General features: G+C 36.3%; 1 protein-coding gene across 9 annotated transcripts in view; it reads left to right on the top strand.

The window, feature by feature from the left end:
• The window catches only part of WDR33 (WD repeat domain 33), a 107,326-nt gene that overhangs the window by 77,897 nt on the left and 15,716 nt on the right, over positions 1–13,713 (top strand). For all 9 annotated transcript variants that reach the window (XM_076005437.1, XM_076005438.1, XM_076005439.1 and 6 more), the window contains 8 exons: positions 8,518–8,644; positions 9,776–9,930; positions 10,028–10,106; positions 10,556–10,666; positions 11,032–11,126; positions 11,378–11,464; positions 11,688–11,827; positions 12,432–12,584. In XM_076005437.1, the coding sequence (XP_075861552.1) occupies positions 8,518–8,644; positions 9,776–9,930; positions 10,028–10,106; positions 10,556–10,666; positions 11,032–11,126; positions 11,378–11,464; positions 11,688–11,827; positions 12,432–12,584 (947 nt within the window). The remainder of the gene's footprint in view (positions 1–8,517; positions 8,645–9,775; positions 9,931–10,027; positions 10,107–10,555; positions 10,667–11,031; positions 11,127–11,377; positions 11,465–11,687; positions 11,828–12,431; positions 12,585–13,713) is intronic.

The raw sequence follows: 13,713 nt of genomic DNA on the forward strand, positions 1-13,713 counted from the left end.
ATACCCTTTGTCTTAAACTGATCTGTTCACATTTTATGTTATTGTGGCTAGAAGTAGCCTGAGTTTGTTGTTAATGTTTAACACATTTTCTTGAGTAACAGTTCTACTGTTAATATTGTACAAGACGGTACTTGAATTCTTTGTTTGCCTTTTTTCTTCCTGTATTAGAAAACCTTGGTGCCTTGTGGAAGTTATGTATGAAAGAAGTTTTTCTTAAGATTTGTTCATAAAATGGCCTGATCCAGGAATAATAAAATGGGAAAATGGATACTATTTTTGACCTTCTAATAAAACTCATTGTATATTGGTTTTCAGACTGTTCACCAAGCCTTGGGATCCTATGCACTGTCATAAGGCAGAGCTACCTGTGTGGGATGACAGGTTCCTTAGGATCCTAGAGGCTGTCCTCAGATGAGGTGGAGGAGGGATGAAGTCCTGAGAAAAATGCTCAGGAGCACAAAGTTTACATCCAATTTCACAAAAACAAAACAAAACAAAAATACCTTCTTCCCTTATTGGTTTTAGCCTTCACTGCACTACACTTTACGGTTTGGGGATAGGAAATTATGAACAGAAAATGCTCCACTATCCACAAAAGTAAGTCTAGAATATCTTTATACCAAATATCTAAAGCCTAAAACATTTGTCATGTTATTCTCAGAAGTTTAGGGTTTATTAAGGAGTCTCTGCATTGCTTTTCTAGAATCTCTTCTATTTTTAACACATCGAGCATTTTTTCATTACTTAGGAAAATTATCTTGTTTGCATTCTGCACCTTGCTATTTCAAATGTGGTTATGTAGCATATTCTTAAAGTGGGGAGGGATTTTTCTGCTTTTATTTTGTGGAGAAAGGTCTCTAAAACTGCATTAGTTTCTTTTTTTTTAGCTTAATTTCGATCTTGATTCAAAAAACTTTTTTATTCTAAGTATTCATTTTCTTAAAAAGTTATTGTTCCAACACTATGTAATCCTACAAATACTCCCCCAATATTTAGTCCTTGTTTTGTTTGGTGATCACGTATTTCAGAGGTTGAGCGCCCATAGTAGGAGCCCAATAGATGTTGGTATCATGCACACTTATTTTGAAATAGTGAATGAGTGGAAGAGTACATGAATGTGTGAAAGAATGATCAAATGGAAAAAAATGAAGTCATTTACTTCCTGTTTGGTATAAATTTTAATGCATTATTAATGGTTTCTTTCTGCAAATAATTATTATGAAATAATAAGTTGAACATTATTTCTGGCATATTAAACACAAGTTAATCTACAAAGCGATGTTATCTGCGTCCAAGAGATGCTAATTCACTCACTATTCATTTGGCTAGGCTCCTGAGAGAATATTTAGCAAGATAATTTAGGTAGCTAAGAAATGATTCAGAATTCATTGCCATCAAGGCTTCACCTCTAAAAAATAACTCTATTATGGATAGGTTAATTTGGAATTTATTTCAGTGGAATTAGGTTGCTATATTCCTTTATTCTTAACAAGACCCTGGTCTTCAGAATTGATCTAATTACTTATTAGATAGTTAGAAGTAATTGTTATGTATTTACTTTTAGATTTTTTTCCCTAAAATATTTTCTTGTATAGTTCTGAGATACGGAAAGGAGAACAGAAGTTGTCACATACAAGTTCCTCAGTTGAGAAAGTGAAAGTTGATTCATGATTGAAACCAAGCAAAAGGAACTATTCTTCCACTTCATTTGGATATTTAGTGAGATGAAGAGAGGATTGGATCAGGAGGAGGAAAGTCTGGGCCACCTTCCCCCACTGCTTATACCATTTAGGGTCCAGTGTTCTCATCTGTAAAAACAGGGCTAGATAATTTTGCAGTCTTCCATATCTCTAGTGTTATTTAAACATAATTTTTTATGGTTGCTGTTAATTGTGCAACTGAGATAATGAATAAAAATAATATGATTATGGAAATTTAAAGAAAAACTTTAAGGCCAATTATCCACTAGGACCTTTTGTGATGATGGAAATGTTCTATATCCTGTCCAATATGGTAGCAACTAGTCACATGTGACTATTGAGCACTTGAAATGTTATGACTGAGGAACTAAAATTTTAACTTTAACAAATTTAAGTAGCCACATGTTCGGGTTAAATTCTTAAGTATTTGTGTTCAAAGGCAATTCCACACACAGATCTGTAACAGTCTTTATAGTAATTTACAACTGGAATCTCTTAATTTTAGAATTTTACAATTGCATGTCTTAGTTTCACTATTGATATCTTCAAGCATACTCTATGTTTCCAGTTGTAGTCAAGTAGGATAAGATGCTTTGACCTTTCCCAGGGATTCTGGACTCTACTTGGTCACCATGTGCCTGTGTCACTGGCTTCTTGAAAGCTCTGCCATCCTACTGAGGATTGTGTGTGTCCACCACAGTCTACCTCTAGACTTCTGTCAGTCCCCTGTGGGGCCGTACTTTGTGCCTGTGATAGTGTCTTAAGCAGGGCTGATGTTGTCTAGACATTTATAGGGGCTTGATTTTGAGAAGTATAATTAAATGCTATTTTAAAAAAGGTTTCTGTTAGCAAGAAAATTTTAGTCTTAAAAACTTTAGCCGTTAGCAATATGTTTTTAGTATGACAACATCTAGTCACTGGGCTATAAAAACTTACCACCTAAATTTTCCATTAAGTCTGTATTAACTGCTTCAGCATTACAAATACTACATTCTTAGAATTTCCATGTTTGAGAATCACAAAGATCTTTGAATAATTATATCCTGAAATTCTATACCTTCAGAGATGAGTGATCAAATTTAGTGTAGAGGCATTCTTTAGGGATAATGTTGGAAATTAATAAGTTGTGTGTTTAGCACTTAACCATTTTTCTATGAAATAATGATTTATATAAGATAAAGTTTTTATATATGGCTTGCCAATTGACAAAACCCATAATATCCTTGAAACTTAATTCCACTGTGCTGTGTCTAAGAGTATCAATGACAAGCTGCTGAGGATCTCGAGCACGTCTTCCTGGGACCACAGTGCTTGTTAGTTCTGTACTGGCAAATGAAGGCACTAATTGATATCAGTCATTCCCTTGAGTTTTGAATAGAGGGAAACAAAAAGCAGTTGCTATTAAATATAGTAATAAAAACACATGTTAAATAATTTCAAGGACTATAGAAGAATAAATACTGCCTTATTCCCATACCATTTCTTCCTGAGCAATTACTAGCTTAAATTTTCTTTTATACATATGGAACTATATTATACCTTGCCTTTTCTGCCTATATATTTTTAAAAGGCTTATTGAGGTATAATTTACATAAGGTTGCATTCATCCTTTTAAGGTGTACAATTCCATGAATTTTGACAAATATATACACAGTAACCAAGATAGAGAACATTCCAACACCCCCCCCCCAAAAAGTCCCTCATTCTCCCTCAGTTTTAACAGCTGTATTGTATTCAATTATATGGATTTACCTTAATTTTCCTGAATAACACCTCATTGATTCACATTTAGGTTGTATCCAGGTTTTGGCAGTGTAAACTAGGTGTAGTAAATATCTTTGTACATAAAATCTTGGTATGCTTTTGCAATCATAGGGTAAAATTCCTAGCAGAGGATTTATAGGATCAAAGGCTGTGTGCCTTTAAGATTGTGATAGCTACAACCACATGGCTTCCCCCTAAAATTGCATTCATTTACTTATCATTCAATTACAAATGAGAGTGCCTCTTTGTCTCTCTTAAGAACATTGGGTGTCAGCAAGTTTAACGTTTGCTAATTTGATAGGTAAAACATTACCTAGCAAAATGACTTGGATTTAATTGTATCTTTTTCATATTATAAAGCATACTATAAAAAGTACACACACACACACACACACACACACAATCTAACCCATATTATTCTTAAAACCACAACATCACACTAGAGGAAATGTGAATAGAAAAACTTCATCTTTGTTTCCACAATCCCAGGATAATGTTCATTTCCCTGCTTACCCATATACGTGTTTTCATAACCGTACATGTTTTTTGTAATCATTCTTACAATATATGTATAGTTTGTGTGTTTTGTTTGCTTTTTGGTGCAAGTTATTTCATGAGCTTTTTTCTTTGTTTCCAAAATTTTCATTTTAAAGTTGTATGATTTTTCTACTTTTGGAATATGGCAAAATTCATTCAATCATTCCACCTCTAAAATTTGTTTCCAGTTTTTCACTATTATGAACAAGGCTTCAAAGTACTATCTTTTACATATAAAAGTTTTTGAAAATTTTCTTAAATCATTTTCTTAGGATAAATTTCTATTAGTCATATTCTTCTGGGTCTAAATATATAAATACTGACAAGAGAGGGTAGAATTTTACCATTTGAAATAGTTTTTGTCGCTTCAGTGGAAATTCAGTAATTTTTTCTCCCTAAAGAAGGAAGCAGTTGCATATCAATTTTCTTCTGTGCCCACTTAATCTATTTTTCTTCTTTTTCACTTTTTAAAAAACTTATAAGAATGATGAATGCTGCTTGTAAAGATTTCACACCCACTTTCTAGAGGAAATCTGTTACTTAGTAAATTTAGTAAATTTTTAAAAATTGAATTTTTTTCTTAGTAGATCAATCATTCATGTGTTTCAAACTATATACAATGAAAAGTCTTCTTACCCTTGTCCCCTCAGCTACCTAGTTTCCCTTCTTGGAGGCAGTTAATATTATCAGATTTTTATGTTTTCTTTCAGGCATGTTTAATGCATTTTTGAGCAAATATATGTGTGCACAGTGTGTGTGTATATATGTGTCCCTTTTCAAGCTACATATGTTAGATGCTGCACATACTCCCCTCCCCTCCCCTTCCCTCCCCTCCCCTCCCCTCCCCTCCCCTCTCCTCCCCTCCCCTCTCCTCTCCTCTCCTCTCCTCTCCTCTCCTCTCCTCTCCCCTCCCCTCCTCTTTTTTTCTTTTTTTTTTTTTAACATTTTCTTAGGTAACTTTTATATATTTGTATTTAATTTTTTTTAAAGTAGATAATACATGCACATGGTTTAAAAGTAAAATAATGTAAAGCCTAAAAAGTGTCTCTTCCTGTCTCAATTCTCTGTTTAGTACCATCCTTCGGTGAGTTTTTATGTACATAGACACATACAGGAAGTTATATATTCTTGGTTTTTTCCCCCTCTGGTAACTCTTAAACTGACCCTTTCTTATCTAAAAAGGCCAGTCCTTATAAGCAGAGGCTCTGGGGCCAGCTCCCTGCATTCAGATCTCTCTTTTGCCACACTACAATGGTGTGATCCTGAACAAGTTCTTTAACTTGTGCTTTATAATTTTCATATGTAAAATGATGAGTTGGTAAACATACTTTGCTTAGAATAGTGCTGTATATATGTGTTTGCTATCATCATTACTTTTATTGAGAATAACCAACAAAATCCAGCAATTAATACCAGTCAGTTTGATTTATATTTGTTATGTATATGGATATGGGTAAATTCATGGGATTCCTCACTGCTTGAATTTTACTTAAATAAATTTTAGAGAACTTCAGAAAACAAAGAAGCTGAAGTATATTTTATTGGTCCTTCTTTATGGGTTGATAGTTTTTTACTTTTCATATACTTTAAAATAAGCAAATATATTTTAAAACTAATCAGAAATACTTTCTCTGTCTATTAGAAGTATACCCAAGAAGTTGAGGGTAGAGATGGCTCCTAAGAATATGAACTGTTTTGCATAGTCCATTATAATTTAAAGCTACTCTTATGCATTTTCCATAAACTCAAATTTGATTGGTTATAATTCATACATAGCTACACGTAAATTTATTTTTAGGTGACAGTGACCTGAAGTTTTTAAATTCCTTGGCCACATCTATTTAGGGTCAATTCGTTAATTAAAGTTTCTTAAGGCAAGCAAGGGGCTAAAGGGACTGAAATTTATTTATATTTCACTTGTTCCGTCTTCAGTTATTTTTCTCCTCTCCTCTCCCTCTCCTCTCCTCCTCTCCTCCTCTCCCCTCCTCTCCTCCTCTCCTCTCCTCTCCTCTCCTCTCCTCTCCTCTCCTCTCCTCTCCTCTCCTCTCCTCTCCTCTCCTCTCCTCTCCTCTCCTCTCCTCTCCTCTCCTCTCCTCTCCTCTCCTCTCCTCTCCTCTCCTCTCCTCTCCTCCCCTCCCCTCTCCTCTCCTCCCCTCTCCTCTCCTCCCCTCCCCTCCCCTCCCCTCCCCTCCCCTCCCCTCCCCTCCTCCTCCCCTCCCCTCCTCCTCCCCTCCTCCTCCCCTCCCCTCCTCTTTTTTTCTTTTTTTTTTGAGACAAGGTCTTTCTCTGTTGCCCATGCTAGTGGCGTCATTATAGCTCACAGCAGCCTCAAACTCCTGGGCTTAAGCAATCCTCCTGCCTCAGCCTCCCCAGTAGCTGGGACTACAGGTGCACACTACCACAACCAGCTAATTTTTTCTATTTTTAGTAGAGAAGGAGTCTCCCTCTTGCTCAGGCTGGTTTTGAACTCCTGACCTCAAGCAATCCTCTCACCTCAGCTTCCCAGAGTGCTAGGATTACAGATATGAGCCACCATGCCTGGCCTTCAGTTAATTTTCTTAATAAAAGACAAAGCAACAACAAAACCTCACTTCCCCTTTCCCATTCTCAGATCCCAGTTACAAAATATGTTTGCTGTAGAAAATAGAAAAACGTGGAGAAAGAAGAATCACCTTAGTACCCTCCCCCCTCAGCTTAGTATTTCTGGTAACAGTTTGGTATCTCGACTTCTTGTATTTTTTGCTGTAGTTAGATATGCTCACACAGTCACTCATGTTATTGATTTGTTGTTTGCCTTTTACAGTGATGGTACACACTGATTGATGTATTTTTTAAATTTTATTTAATTTTTTAATTTTTTTATCTTTTTACTTTTTTTTCTTTAGTAGAGATGGGGTCTCGCTTTTGCTCAGGCTGGTCTTGAACTCCTGACCTCAAGTGATCTTCCCACCATGGCCTCTCAGAGTGGTAGGATTGCAGTCATGAGCCACAGCGCCCAGCCCGGATTGGTGTATTTTTTAAAAATAAACTTAGTATATCATTTATGGATCATTTATAATAGGTGCAGCATATTTCTTTGAGTACATATGTTACATTGCAATTTGTAATATATTTGTGTCTTATTCAGAGGCATTTCTTAAAAATAGTAAATTGCATCAGTAAATATCCTTGTAGACAAATCTTTTTGGACACCCATTATTTCCTTATGATACAATCTGGGACATGAGATTATTGGGTTATGTGAGACACACTTTTCATGCTTTTGGTACATACTGCCAAACTTTCTCTGGAGAATTGTTACCCCCTACATGCTTGCCAGCATGTGGTATTGTGTAGGGATAAGCTCACACCCATTTGAGGTGCGAATTTATCCAAAATTTGTATAGTTCTTCTGAACTGCACAAATCACTTCCAGTGCTTCTGCACCATTTCCTCCTCCTCTCCTTTTGTCTGTATTCTTCTGTATCCTTTCTTTTTTCCACCTCAGAATTTCACAGAAGCTGGATTTGATCCAGGTTAGAGAATGAAGCTGCTTCCAATGCTCTGCCTCCTCACCTGTTTCTTAGTGCATTTGCTATATAAAGTATTTGATTCTGGGGACTTTGTACAGCACCAGTTTTTCAAAAATCATACCTATTTCAGTTTTGTAAATTTTGATTTTCATATTTGTGATTTTTCATAGTTAATGTATTACATTTGTGAAGCAACCTCCTGCCTTAGCATAGTGGTTGAGTGAACTAACCATCTCTGGAATGCTGCTTACCTGGTTGAGATGCCTAATCTTGTTGTTGGCTAGCTGTGGAATCTAGGATATGTTATTTAACCCCTTCAGTCCTTCTGTTTCTTTACTTGTAAAATGAGATAATGCTAATACTTTATTCAGGATTTTGTGAGGATTTAAAAAGGTGATTCTTATAAATACTCAGTACACTTCCTAATATATACTAAGCACTCAATAGGGTAGATTTTATTATGATCTCATCTGATTATCACAACGTGTGAATCAAGCAGGTATTGTTTTTCTCCTGCTTTTGAGTAAACAAGAATGGAAAGCTGGAACACTTTTCCTATCTTCATATCTAGAAGGCAGTGGTGTTTAAACCTGAATTTAGGACTTTTGATCTATAAGAACTACCTCAAAGTGGGAAAACCAAAGTCAGTGACAGGGATTGTGGCTAATTAGGATAATTGGGAATAGCATGAAAAATTTAAAAAGCTTTATTACAGGCACTTGATAAGTATAGCTTCCCAAAAGCCTTGGCTGACCTGCCAGCAAGTAGGAGAGAAGATGTGCTTAGCTGCAGGAGAAAAGGACAGGTTCCTGTGTGTTCTGGCGTAGGAGGAGAGGGTTCTGATCCCAAAGACTTCAAGACACAGAAGCCAAAGAGTCTTTTTTTAAAAGTTTAACTTAACTGAACACTGAGATCAAAACAGCTGATAGGTTTCTCTACTTTGGTTTAAATTGCTTTAAATGCATATGACTGATTAGATTTTTATCCCAACTTGTTTCCGACAGGGCATGGTGCTGATGTGAAATGTGTAGACTGGCATCCAACCAAAGGGTTAGTTGTTTCAGGAAGTAAAGATAGTCAACAGCCAATCAAGTTCTGGGATCCCAAGACTGGGCAGAGTCTTGCAACACTGTAAGTGATAGGAACCCCCACCTTGGTCCCTAAACAAAGGGGAACAAAGCTGTCTGTGTTCTTTAATTTTTAGCTTTCTCTTTTCTTATGCTGAAAAAATAGTTTAGACAACAGATGGACTTGAATCTATAGACTTATTTTTTTTTCTTTTTTTTTTAATCTATAGACTTATTAATTAAATATGATTTGTTTCTAAATTCCTAATGAAATAAGGCTTGATTTTTGTTCTGCCACATAGACAAGAGTTATCACAGGGGGTGGGGGGAAGGAGGAAGAGGAGGAGGAGGAGGTGGTGGTTATTACTGTTCTAAGTTTACTGTCTCTCCTCATCAGAATACCTTTTGGCACTGTGTGGAGTTCACCGGTGTGCCACTTACTGTTAGATACAGCCCAGCCTTTGCATCTCACTACATCTATTTGTTAAAGAGGTTTTCCCTCCATTTTTGAACCAGTTCTCATTTTTTGTTTGACACGCTTACTTAGGATGCAGCTATATAATACAGTTTTCTCTTTGAATTATTTGTAAACATTCACAGTTATATGAATATGTTAACTTTTTTTGACCTAGCAGCTGTATCGTGGTACTTTTGATTGGGAAGTGAACCATATTGGGGGCGAATTGGTTGGAGCAAGGATGCCTTGTTGCACAACTCCAATGGCCACAAGCAATGTAGAATGCCTTGTCAGTGGTGTGCAGTGTGCAGGCTTTGGGTTGCTGCATTGTCTTTAGTTCAAATTGATCCCCAACCTATGCGGTGCTTATTTTTATGCTTTGTCTTAATGAGAGAAATTTCATTGAATTTTTAAAATTTAATGAGCTTTATTGAATATTAACTTATGTGTTCAAGTTGTTCACCTGCTCAGAGATAAACTTTTCTGTCCAGTCTAAGCTCTGCTATTTTAACTGGTTCATGAGGGATACGCTTAGGTAGTGGACATTTATTTCTGTCATTGACGTGTTTCTTTCAAGTATACTTTTAGCTATGGTCCTGTAATCTTCCATGCTTTATTATTTCTAGGCCAAACCTCTTGCCATCTTGATTGATGTTCTTTCCAACAAAAATGGCCATTATATTGATTTGTACTTGTTTTGAATTCTGAAAGATTATTTTCTTGGTGCTTTGTTTCTAGTCATGCTCATAAAAACACAGTAATGGAGGTAAAATTAAATCTCAATGGCAATTGGCTACTCACAGCATCACGTGACCACCTTTGTAAACTTTTTGACATCCGAAACCTGAAAGAAGAGCTTCAAGTCTTCCGAGGTCATAAGAAAGAAGCCACAGGTCAGCAGCTGTGATGTGTTCCCTGCCCTGATGACTGTTGTCTGTAGCATTCTCAGATCCTAATTGTTTTGCTTTTTCCCATGTTTTTGTTTTACAGCTGTGGCCTGGCATCCTGTTCATGAAGGGCTTTTTGCCAGTGGAGGGTCTGATGGTTCTTTGTTATTCTGGCATGTTGGGTATGTAAGATTTATTATGTAACGAAGTAGTGTATTTTTATGAAGAGAGGACCTGAATGTGTGCAAACATGATGAAGTTTGTAATTTTGTTGTTGTTGTTCATATGTTCTGTGTCAGAGACTACCTACAGTTTTCAATTCTGTAAATCTAGCTTGGAATAGAAAAGTTACCTCTATTTGTGGATGCAGAAGTCATTAAGGGAAAATAAAATAGATTTCCTGGTTTCTTATTGGTAAAATAATGCTTAAAACATCTTCCTCTCTGAAGTGCTCTTTGGGTAAAAGAATAAATTTCTGATCACAAACCAATACCCCTCTGAAACATGTGTAACTGACCAGATTCAAAGGAACAGGCTTTGGTGGCTTTGTTTTAAGGCTAAAAGAAAATGTCTTTTTTTTTTTTTTTTGTAACTTTTGTGAGAAAGACTTCTTTCTTTGGTGCTGTTGCAGGGTAGAGAAGGAAGTTGGTGGGATGGAGATGGCCCACGAAGGGATGATCTGGAGTCTGGCGTGGCACCCACTTGGACATATTCTCTGCTCAGGCTCAAATGACCACACTAGGTAAGCTTTGTATTGAAAAGAGCAAAGAATTACTATACTCATGAAGCAGGAAGAAATAAATATTATATACATTTATTTTTATTTATTGTTGTATTAATTTATATTCCAACTTAGTCTTAGAAGCATACGTGGTTTTACAAATACTTATATTACAATAAGGAGATTGGATATTGAATATGACTTTGGTTATTTGAAATTTTGCTTTTACCTTTTGATTAAAAAAAACCTTTTCACATTTTTAAGTTTTAGAGAAAGGCATTGAAAAATTTATTGTGTTTACCAAGGGGCTGCTTAATTCTAGTAAGTGCCAGTGCCCAGAAAAACACTGAAACCGTGCTCTCCTATTCCCCAAATTACTTTGACAGCAAATTCTGGACTCGAAACCGACCAGGTGATAAAATGCGAGATCGATATAATCTAAACCTTTTACCTGGAATGTCTGAAGATGGAGTAGAATATGGTGAGACTCTTGAACATTTGTCCTTTGAAATCTGATATTCTGTTATAGAAGTGTTAGGTGTTGGGAAGATTATACAAAACTAATTTTTATCTTATAGTTTATATTGATTTATAAATCACCAGTGATGGGATTCATTTTTATAAAGCATTAACTTTATTGGCCACTACTTTTAGAAACTTTCCATGTGTTTAAAATTATTTAAAAAAAAAAAAGAAACTTTTCGTTAACAATGGATGTGTTACTATTTATAGATGACCTTGAACCTAATAGCCTGGCGGTGATTCCAGGGATGGGAATACCTGAACAGCTAAAATTAGCTATGGAACAAGAGCAGATGGGTGAGAGAAGTTACAGATACATATTTTTCTTTCATAACATTTTTCTAGACATGTTTATTGTCTTCCTGATACGTTATATTGAAACGCTATAATGATTTATGTTCACAAATGTTGACAAAAGTGATATAAACGGCATAGTATCTAAAATCTTTTCCAAAAATGTATCCATTGATCCAGTGGCCAGTTCTTTTTAATTTAAAAAGGAAACTACTTTTCTTTATAGGAAAAGATGAATCAAATGAAATTGAAATGACAATTCCAGGTTTAGATTGGGGAATGGAGGAGGTGATGCAAAAGGATCAGAAAAAAGTACCTCAGAAGAAAGTTCCTTATGCAAAACCTATTCCTGCGCAGTTCCAGCAGGTAGGTCACTAAAAGTGACTCCACTTCATTTAGGCACTTAGTGATTATGGTTGGGTAGTTTAATTGATGTTTTTCTTGGATTGTCTTATCTTTTGAAAGTATATCTATACTATATATTCTTTTCTGGAGCATTCTTTATATATTTTATACATTTTGAGGCATAGTTCTCGTCTACTGCTTGCAGTTATATTGAATTTGTCATGAATCTTCTTTTATCTTCACCTACTTACTATCATCCAACCTATCAGAGGAAGGAGAAGACACAGGCATGGAGCAGAGAGAGTATATTGACTCTCTCCTCCATTGTTTGTCTATCTTCTGCTTTATATGTCCCTTCAACACAAAGTGCATGTGCCCTTTTGGAGAGACTGGCAAGTTTTGCATTCTTAATAACATGCAATATCAGACAGCTTTTATTACCTTAACAATTTGTAACTATTAATTGCCTGCCTAACTCAATTCCCATGCCACTAAAAATTAGTATTAGAAATGAATACAGTTCAATAGGTTGGATTGAGCAGATGACATTATAGAATGGTTATGTCATTCTGTCATTGTCATTTTTATCCTTAGGGTATATTTTAACATTTTCTTCTTTCCCGAGGCTTGGATGCAAAATAAAGTTCCAATTCCTGCTCCAAACGAGGTGCTCAATGACAGAAAAGAAGACATTAAATTGGAAGAGAAGAAAAAAACACAAGCAGAAATTGAGCAAGAAATGGCCACATTACAGTATACTAACCCACAACTTCTGGAGGTATATGAAGCTCTGTAGGGGGATTCAAGATGATCTGAGAAAGTAGTAATAACGTTATTATTGGTGTGCTCTTAGGAAAAGGGAAGGGACTCAGATGGGGCTGATGGGCACCTCCATTTCTTGTTGCTGCATTAGGAGACTAGTTTCTAAGAGTCCTGTTTCTTAAGACTTTTAAAACCAGATCAGTGGCGCAGTGAATACACTGAAGTTAAATATACTTCTTAATAGAAAAGGTAAAGCCAACATAATTTTAATTTGAATTCACCTATTTATCCACAGATAAAAGAAGTTTTGTTTTTTTGTCAGTTCATAGCGCAGGTAGCTTATTCTTATTTTTCTCACCTACAATAGCTACCAAGAATGACAAAATACTGGTAAATTGGCCGGGCATGGTGGCTCACACCTGTAATCCTAGCACTCTGGGAGGCCGAGGCAGGTGGATTGCTTGAGGTCAGGAGTTCACAACCAGCCTGAGTGAGACCCCGTCTCTACTAAAAATAGAAAGAAATTAATTGACCAACTAAAAATATATATACAAAAAATTAGCCAGGCATGCCTGTAGTCCCTGCTACTTGAGAGACTGAGGCAGGAGGATCACTTGAGCCCAGGAGATTGAGGTTGCTGTGAGCTAGGCTGACGGCACTGCACTCACTCTAGCCTGGCAACAAAGTGAGACTCTGTCTCAAAAAAAAAAAAAAAAAAAAAAAAAACAAGCCTGTAATCCTAGTACTCTGGGAGGCTGAGGCGGGTGGATTGCTCGAGGTCAGGAGTTCGAAACTAGCCTGAGCAAGAGCGAGACCCCGTCTCTACTATAAATAGAAAGAAATTAATTGGCCAACTAATATATATATAAAATTAGCCGGGCATGGTGGCGCATGCTTTATAGTCCCAGCTACTCGGGAGGCTGAGGCAGCAGGATTGCTTGAGCCCAGGAGTTTGAGGTTGCTGTGAGCTAGGCTGACGCCAGGGCACTCACTCTAGCCTGGGCAACAAAGCGAGACTCTGTCTCAAAAAAACAAAAAAAACAAAAAAACCAAAATACTGGTAAATTATGGGGCTTTCCCTGATCAAGATGGATATAAATATTCCTGACTGCTGTGTACCAGTACCTAAAAAGAAATAATATAAA

Source organism: Microcebus murinus, chromosome 8 (assembly GCF_040939455.1).
Source record: "Microcebus murinus isolate Inina chromosome 8, M.murinus_Inina_mat1.0, whole genome shotgun sequence".
Classification (NCBI taxonomy): Eukaryota; Metazoa; Chordata; class Mammalia; order Primates; family Cheirogaleidae; genus Microcebus; species Microcebus murinus.